The sequence below is a fragment of the Galeopterus variegatus genome, unplaced genomic scaffold (genome assembly GCF_000696425.1).
Source record: "Galeopterus variegatus unplaced genomic scaffold, G_variegatus-3.0.2 Scaffold1002, whole genome shotgun sequence".
Taxonomy (NCBI): Eukaryota; Metazoa; Chordata; class Mammalia; order Dermoptera; family Cynocephalidae; genus Galeopterus; species Galeopterus variegatus.
Window position 1 is genome coordinate 213,902 of NW_007727113.1, and position 8,222 is coordinate 222,123.

The window sequence follows — 8,222 nt, forward strand, 5'->3', positions numbered from 1 at the left end:
GGGAACACAGCACACACCCGGAGGAAGGGTGGCATACCCTAACACTATGGGGACACAAGCCCCTGTGTTCGGGACCCTTCTCAGCTTTGCCCTCCATATTTCTTCATCTGGTTGTTCATTTGTACCCTTAACAATAAACTTGTTCATGTAAGTAAAGTGTTTTCCAAGCTCTATGAGCTGCTCTAGCCAATTAGAGAACCTGAGGGGAGGGGGTTGTAACCAGCCGGTCAGAAGTCCAGGCCCCTCAGCTGTGAGTCTGTGCTAACTCTGGGTGTTAGTGTCAGAATCAAATTGCATCCTTGCACGCCCAGCTGGTGTCAGAGTTGTTGGTGTCAGAAACCACCCCTCCCTGGCACTGAACAGGATGGGGCACATGAAGTCTAAAGTCTGGTTTACCTATGGAATCTACCATGCTCTTCATACACAGCAGTGTGTTGGTGTGCCAGCTAGTTCGTATGCACGACAATACCCTTCTGAAGGCTGAGTGGGCCATACCCCAACCTGATGCCCAGAAATTTTGTGGATGAGCCAAGACTCAACCAAGCCATACATTGATGTAAACACATGGACAATGCTCTTGAATACGTCTATGAATTGATTTAATGCGTTGTTCTGCTCTAGTGTAGTGAACGTAGTATATTATTATGCATGTGGCTGTGGGGTGACTTGACCTTCAGGGCTCAGGGCAGACACTAACAGCTCACTCCCAAAGTCAGGATGAGGGCCATACAAGCTGGGGTGCTGGCCCTACTACTGTGGGCTGCCCTCAGAGATGCGTTTCCCTGGCTTCTTGCTTCCTGGTTCTAGAGCTTTTGCTCAGATGGAAGTTTAAGGGCGGGCCTTGAGGAGACTGTGAGGCAGTTGCAGCTGACAGGCAGTGCCCGTGGAAGCAGGAGGAGCTCCGGATTCCTCAGAACAAGTAGCAGAGCTCTCAGCAGGAAGGTCTCCCCAGCACCTCGCTCCTGACCCCTTCCCACTGGAAAACTGCAGCCAGATCAGGATTTTCAAAAGTGCCTTTGGTGTTTCTGGAAGTACTTACAGTAGGATTCAAGTTTTTAAAAATATGTTTATACTTTTTTTAATTTTTAATTTTTTTTCTACAATAAGCGTTTACTTATTTTCAGGGAAAAAAGTCTTAAAAACTATTTTCCACCACTGTCTGGAGGCCTCTTTCTGAGTAGCAGTGAAGATTCTCCTGAGACAGGGCATTATGTTTACAATTCAGCATTAGGGCCATATCCCTTTTGGGTGGTGGTGCTCTGGGAGAAAGCACCCCGAATGTGTGACCGGTTGGGAGGATTGTTTGGGCCTGGTGGTTGCTTCTAAGGTTGTTGTTGGGAAAATAGAGTGGTTTGGTCAGGACCCTCGCCTTGGGTCTGGTTGGGTGTGGTTCAGCACATCCTTTGTAAGCAAATTGTGTGTGTGTGTGTGTGTGTGTGTGTGTGTGTGTGGAGTTAGTGTACATGGGCGCCAATGTATCTTTTTAGTTTTGTTGCTATTGTGTTCTTCAGAGAGAGTTTTAGTGACGCAGGCAGGCAGGTGTCTGCCTCAGATGTCTGCCACTCTACAAGTGGCCATGCTTTCAACCTGCGGCTTCCAAGGATCTGTTTGCCGGTTACCTAGCTCATAGACCTGTGTGTAAGGGGTCTGTCTGGGGACCCAGCCTGGCATGTGAAGGGTTTGTGACCCAGTCTGGAATGGGCTTGAGGGGTCTGGGAGCTTCAAACCCAGCCCTAGCTCGACAATTGGCACTGTGAGCAGGATTCCTACATTTGCAGTAGCCAAACAGTTGTCTGTGGCCTGCCCCAGAGAACCTGGACTGTCTTACCCCCAAATATGCCCCACGAAGAAGTATCTCACTACTTTGAAAGCTTAAAGTTTGCAGAACCAGGGAGGGGGTTTTGGTTGGTGGGAGAGGACGGTGAATACCAGCCTTTGACTGGGCTGCACCTGAGCAGCCCCACCCTGGCACTTGTGCCACTGAAGCTCCCAGGGCCCATGATGCCCACACACGGTCCGGTCTCTTCCTTAGAATGGGCTTCAGATCTGAAGAGAACACTTTTGGATCTCTTCAGGGACATTGTTTTGTCCTTGGATTGCGAACATCTCCAAGGACACACAGGGGTTGGCTACACTCAGTACTATCCATTTTGGGTAAAAAGTGAGGTTCTATTGCAGAGTAGGTTGACCCGGTGTCACATCTGTTTTCGTCATGCTTTGAAGTTATTTACTGGAGCTCGCTGGCCCCTGCCCTGTGAAATGGGTGCTGTCCCCTAAAATCAGTGGTGAAAACGGCCTCCAGTGCAAGCCTGTAATGACGAGCACGCCATTGCAGGGCATTTGCACCACTTGTCAGCAGCTAATTTTAAAAGAAAAGTGCGATTCCTGGAAATGTTGCCAGAGTTTTCTTTCCTTTCTATTTGGAAAAATATAGAAAATCTCAGGCAGTCTAAATCCAGCCTGTGCCAGGTTTAGATGGTGGGTGGGTTCCAGTCAGTGAGTCTGAATAGATAGAAACAGTTCCTCCATACAGCCTAAAAGTGGATTGAAAAGTGCTTCTGTGAATCCCAAGCACCCGGCGTGTCTGCGGGTCTAAGCATCCACGTTCTGGTTCCTTTCTTGCCCCACAGGCACCCTCCACAGCTGCTTTGGACTGAGCTCCCAGGGGCTGTATTTCTGTTACTGTCCAGAACATTTGTCAGTATCTGGGAAGAAGATGAGTAGCTCTTCTGTTTTTATTATCTTAATGCTTGTGGTCTCTGCAGAAGAGCCAGCTCCCGATAAACACAAGCAGGTAGAATGTTGTTGCTAAACAGAAGTAAACTGAAATAACCAAGCCTGATGCCCCAAGGCTTGGGGGCCTTGGTGTTGGCCTATCTCCATCAGGGACTGTTGTGATTATTCTACAGAGGAGCTTCCATTTTCTCTGGCAAATAAAAATAATCCTTGACGGCAGTAAAATTGTCCTCCTTTAAAAGTAAGAAGGACACACATGGGCCGGCCCGGTGGCGCACTGCTATAGTGCGCTGCTTGGGAAGTGCAGTGGCGCTCCCGCCGAGGGTTCGGATCCCACATACAGACCGGCCGCTCACTGGCTGAGCGAGGTGTGGGGGCAACGCCGAGGGTTGCAATCCCGTTGCCGGTCCCGGTCCGGTACGGGCACGACACTGAGGGTTGCGATCCGTTGCCGGCCATGGAAAAAAAAAAAAAGAAGGACACACACATCTCCATCATTTGCCTAGAAGTTACTCCTTGCAGACTGTCAGTATTAAGTTTTTCTGCTGAAATGCATGCAGTTTCTGAAGCCAGTGCCTTCTCTGTTCTCCAGATGGACTTTCTGGCCGTGACCAGCCAGTGGAGCTGCTGAATCCTGCCCGGGTGAACCACATGCCCAGCACGGGTAAGTCAGCAAACTTTGCCCTGTCTTGCTGGCACTGGGCTGAGCCGAAGTGGGTGTTTTGAGGCTGTGCTTTATTGGGGGATTCGGAGAGAAGGGGGGGTGTGGGTTATTAGGCTTGTTGAATTTGGGTGCTGTTTCCCCGGGTAATGGAGACCATTGTTTTTGGAAATGCAGTGGACATTGGATTTATGCTAGATGGTACTCCAAAAAGTTCATGGAAAAATAAAATGGAGATAATGCAAATCTTTCCGTGAATTTTTCGAAGACCCCTAGTATTTAAGTGGCAGAGAAATGCTGATCATTTCTCTCTCGGGCTTTTAAGGGCATGTTCTTCCCAAAGGTGCCCCTCACTTGTTTTATGTATGACCACAGGCCCTGATCCATGTGAGAAAACGTGGGGAAGAATTATGAGCTTGAGCTGGGGCCAGGAGTCCTCGCTGTGGTGTAGCCAGATTCCAGCCATGGGACCACAGACAGAGCAAGCCCTGTCCTTGGGTCTCTGGTTTTTGTTGGTAAAATGAGTTAATGGGTAGTCTGTCTTCCAAGCACCTTTCTGTTCTTTAACAAAAAAGCATCAACTGTGATTCTAAGTTTTCATTGCATAGATAATATTTCATAATGATATATAGATAATATTGTACTTGAAAAGGTGCTTTCCAAGTCTATAGGCTGTGGAACCCCCCACCCCCTTTTTTTTTCCCTCTCTCTTCTTTTTCTGTAAAACACTTCTCCATGTAGAATTCTCCTGGGTTTAAACCCTGAGCATGGGTACTGTTATTCCCAGGCCACTTGGCCTTATTGAGAATAAAACCTCCTGAAGGTCTAGAGGCTAAGTGAACTATTGTTCCTGTTGCAGATATGCTCTGAAGGGCAGCTCTGCGGGACCCCTGCCATCATGGTGTCCTGCAGGCCTGGGGCCCTGGTCTGTGCTCCACACACCCTCCTGGGTAGACAGCCCTTGCCATGGCCTGCGCCTGCGCCTCGTGGGCCCTGCTAGACCTGCCGGTTGTGTCACCTTCCCCAGTCTCCCTTGAAAAGAAGTCAAAGCAAGCTTGAAGCAAGGCTGAATGTTCAAAGAGATTTTTTTTCTTGGCCTAGGGATTCTCTGAGGTCAGCCAAGGACCGTATTTGACATTTCCCCAGACACAAAGCTCCAGTTGTGTCTTTTCAGTGCTCCTAGAAGGCGCTCCTGTCCCTGGGCTGCGCGCTCAGACCTCCTGCAGGGATGCTTCTTTCTGTCTTCTGATTTCCACACCTCTTCTTCACCTACCATTCCTACTTTTTACCCCAGGACACTTGAGCCCAGGGGAGGGGTCAGGAGTTTTTGATACTATTTGAAGATGCTCAATTTTTAAATTTTGGCGTATGTAAAATAAACAGCTTTAATTTTCACTTTCTCTTGAGTTCACTCTGCCAGTGTTATTTTTGTTTAAACACTGAATCCTTGTGTAGCTTGGGCATTTTGAGATAGTTTCCTGGTGCTCGCCCAGGTGTGCAATGGAGGTAAGAGGATTTTTCAGAGATCTTGATGGACCGTGAAAAGATTATAAATATGCCTAATTTCCAAGTGAACCAGAAAAGGTGGGCTTCAAGTTAATTTTCTGTCTTGGGAAGTGTACCGTGCCTGTTGAGACCTAAAATGGACCCCAGCTTAGTTTGAGGACTGACCATGGACTTCACTAATGGACAGAGCGAACCTGGACCCTGGCTCTATGCTTGCTACCATAGACTGCAGGGTCCTAGGCAAGTTGTCAAATAATTCAGTTTCATTTGCTCATTTTTTTAGATTGGGATAATAATTCCTCTCTACAGAGTGTTCATAAAGATCAAATAGGTATCATCTTCTTAGCAGTTTCTCAATAAAAGTCATCTCTTAATGTCCTGTTGACACTCTGAAGAAACTTGTGCCACCTGAATTGAAAGGTGGCATATCGGGAAGGGCACCCCATGAAACGGATGCCAGTCATTTACTTCCCTTGTGACCAGGTTCTCAGTGATCAAAATCAAAGGATAGTGCTGTGTTTCCCAGCATTTATGGCACATTTTTGCATCATTGGTGGTTGGAGTGCTTGTAGTATGATTTAAACCAATATAGAAGCAGTACCCATAAGCAGTGGGCAGAGAAGAGGTGCTCACATGTGTGGCAGTCCTTGTCAACACCTGTCCAGAGGCCCGCACGCTGGCATCTGCTGGCAGCCGCTAAAATGAAAGGCCTTCTTTCAAACCACATTTTGGTGATTTCAACCCACTATCAAATACGATAAAGAAATATTAATCTCAGGTTGTGTGGTAATTTGAAAATTGATATGAAAATGACTTTAAAGCCACATTTTTATGATATGGGGGTGGAAACATTTTTAGGTGTATATTTATGTCAATTCCAGTTTGCTGTTGTACATTTCCTAACAATTTAATTTAATCATAATTGTTCTTTTGACACTTGAAGGTATGAAAATAAACTGATGTGTGTGCATATATATATATATATATATATATATATTAGTTATAGATCTATTATAATTATATATTATATATAATTAATACTACAGTGTTCAGGAATGAATATAATATAAATTTTATATATAATTAGTATATATACATGTAAAGTCATCAAGAATTACTCCAACATTCACCATGGACTTGTTCCCTCTGAACTTAGAAGATGTACTTTGAGTAGGCACAGTACCAGACAACCCTCCCTACTATTTTGTCTAAATTCTTGACCATTCCTTGTGAATGGTGGCATGTTCAACACAATTTTTTCTGATTATGGTTCTTTTTAAATGCTCTTAGTTCTAACAAGTTCTGACATCAAATATAAAAGCATTATTCATATGATTTATTTGTGTACCATTTTGAATTGCAACTTTAGATAATTCAGGCAAGCATATAGCTTTTGTTGGAAAAGTTTACATCAGAGGAGGAAAAAGCCAAAATGCTATTTGTTTTGGATTAATTCTGATCTAGTCAGCTTCTCTCTAAACTCTTTATATTTAAATAAGACTCTCCTTCATTATTTTTTTGTTCCCTTATCTTAAAACTTTTAATTGTAAAATAGCTCTATCATAATAGATAGGAAACATAACCATTTGACACCAGTAAGATAAAAGAGATATATTAATATTATCCTACATTAGCATTATTTTTCTTTACTTTTTTGAATAAATGGAATGTTACACTTATGGACGAGGTTGTACCATTTTTCCCTTCCCAGAAGCAGTAGTTACCTTCGTTGGTGACTGGAAGGGCCACTCTTGGATAGGGACTCTATGCAGTCAGAGCCTGGGCATAGACATGACAGCTGGGTGGGGTGGTAGAGGGAGCTTGTGGCCAGGTGTTGTGTTCTCGTGTCTTGTGTTTTCCCATGGAGTTAGGAAGCACCGTCATCAGCTCAGAGTTAGATGGAAGAGGAGACTGTCGGCGTTTGAGGACAGGGGAGAAGGTGTGAAATGGTCATCTAGGAGAGTGAGTTTAGTTACAGACCAGCGAGATGTCAAACGGGATCACACAGCCAGCTGTGCCATGTGGTTAGATTATAGGGAACTTAAAAAGCTGAGTCATTCATTTCTGAATCACTGTAATTTTTTTACAAAGTATTAGACACTTTTCCCTTATTATAAAAGCAATGTGTATCTATTATGGAAAAATGACATTATACTAAACGTTTTGGGTGTTGGTTTCCAGAACTGGAGAGTGAGCTAGCTCAGAACTGGACAGTGTAGGTGCTCTTGAACCTTCATGGAGTGAAGGGGTTCCTGGAGAAAACCTGAGTTGTCCCAGAGAGAACTGGAGGAAACCAGAATCTGAGTAAGAACGCGTGTGAAGCACTTACTGCTGAAGGTGGTGTGCTGAGAGGGCTTTCTGTCCATCGCGCTCTTCCTCAGCACAGCCGCCAAGTGCCCTGCTGCTCCTGCCCGGCCCGTCGTACACCCAAGGAAGGTGGGACCCTGTCCCAGGGTCACTGTGCGTTTGAAATATGCGGCGGGACATGTCTGCTCTCAGCGTTGTACTACTGGGGAAAGAGACAGCCTCAGAAAATGCTGTGCACTTCTGTCGGTCACAAGGGGAAACTGAGGCTGACTTCCAGGCTGGGAGAGGCGCCTTCTACGGTTCCCTCAGACACAGGGTGGAGGGAGGCTGCGTACTCTCTGTACGTGCAGCCCTATAAATGTGTGCTTCTGTCAGAGTTGTGGAGGTTCCTTTCTAAAGTTGTACATCAGAAGTGCAATTTTTAAAAGAAGATTCTGGAATCATAATGGTGAGAAACTTAAGAAACTGTGGAGAACTTCTCCAAAATAGTAAAAACCTGATGTTGGCTTTGCCCTGGACTCCCAGATCTTAAGAGCCTCGGACCAGCGCCCTGTGGAAGGTGTTGAATGTGTTGATGGTGCTCTTGAATTTGGAACGGGGCCTGTGTGAGGTCGGCTGCACCTGGCGCGGTGTCGCTCCCAGCGGCGTTTTGTCCTTGTAGTGGCATGTTTGGTGAGAAGGAAATCCCACCAAGTACCAACGTGAGAAGTGTGCACCTCAGGGAAAGCTTCAGATGGTCTCCCGTCCCTGGCGTGGGAAGCTGTTGGTCACTGTAGGAAGTGGGTCCCGGTCCATGAGCCTGGTCGTCCCGTTTCTGCTCGGTACCGTTGTGTGTGGTTCTAGCGCCGGGCTGGACTTTCTGGGTCTGGACAGGGTGCAGAGCGGGACAGCTGCTGCCTGTGGACTGTGGCCACCTCCTGCTGCCGCCAGGCCTGGGAGGGGGGGCGCGGGCTGGCGGGGTCATGGGGGCTGGTGGGGTCACGGGGGCTGGCGGGGGCACGGGGTCTGGCGG

General features: G+C 46.6%; 1 protein-coding gene across 1 annotated transcript in view; it reads left to right on the top strand.

The window, feature by feature from the left end:
- HDAC4 (histone deacetylase 4) overlaps positions 1–8,222 on the top strand; it is a 340,220-nt gene that overhangs the window by 157,037 nt on the left and 174,961 nt on the right. The window contains exon 3 of the mRNA XM_008574155.1: positions 3,329–3,400. Within this exon, the coding sequence (XP_008572377.1) occupies positions 3,329–3,400 (72 nt within the window). The remainder of the gene's footprint in view (positions 1–3,328; positions 3,401–8,222) is intronic.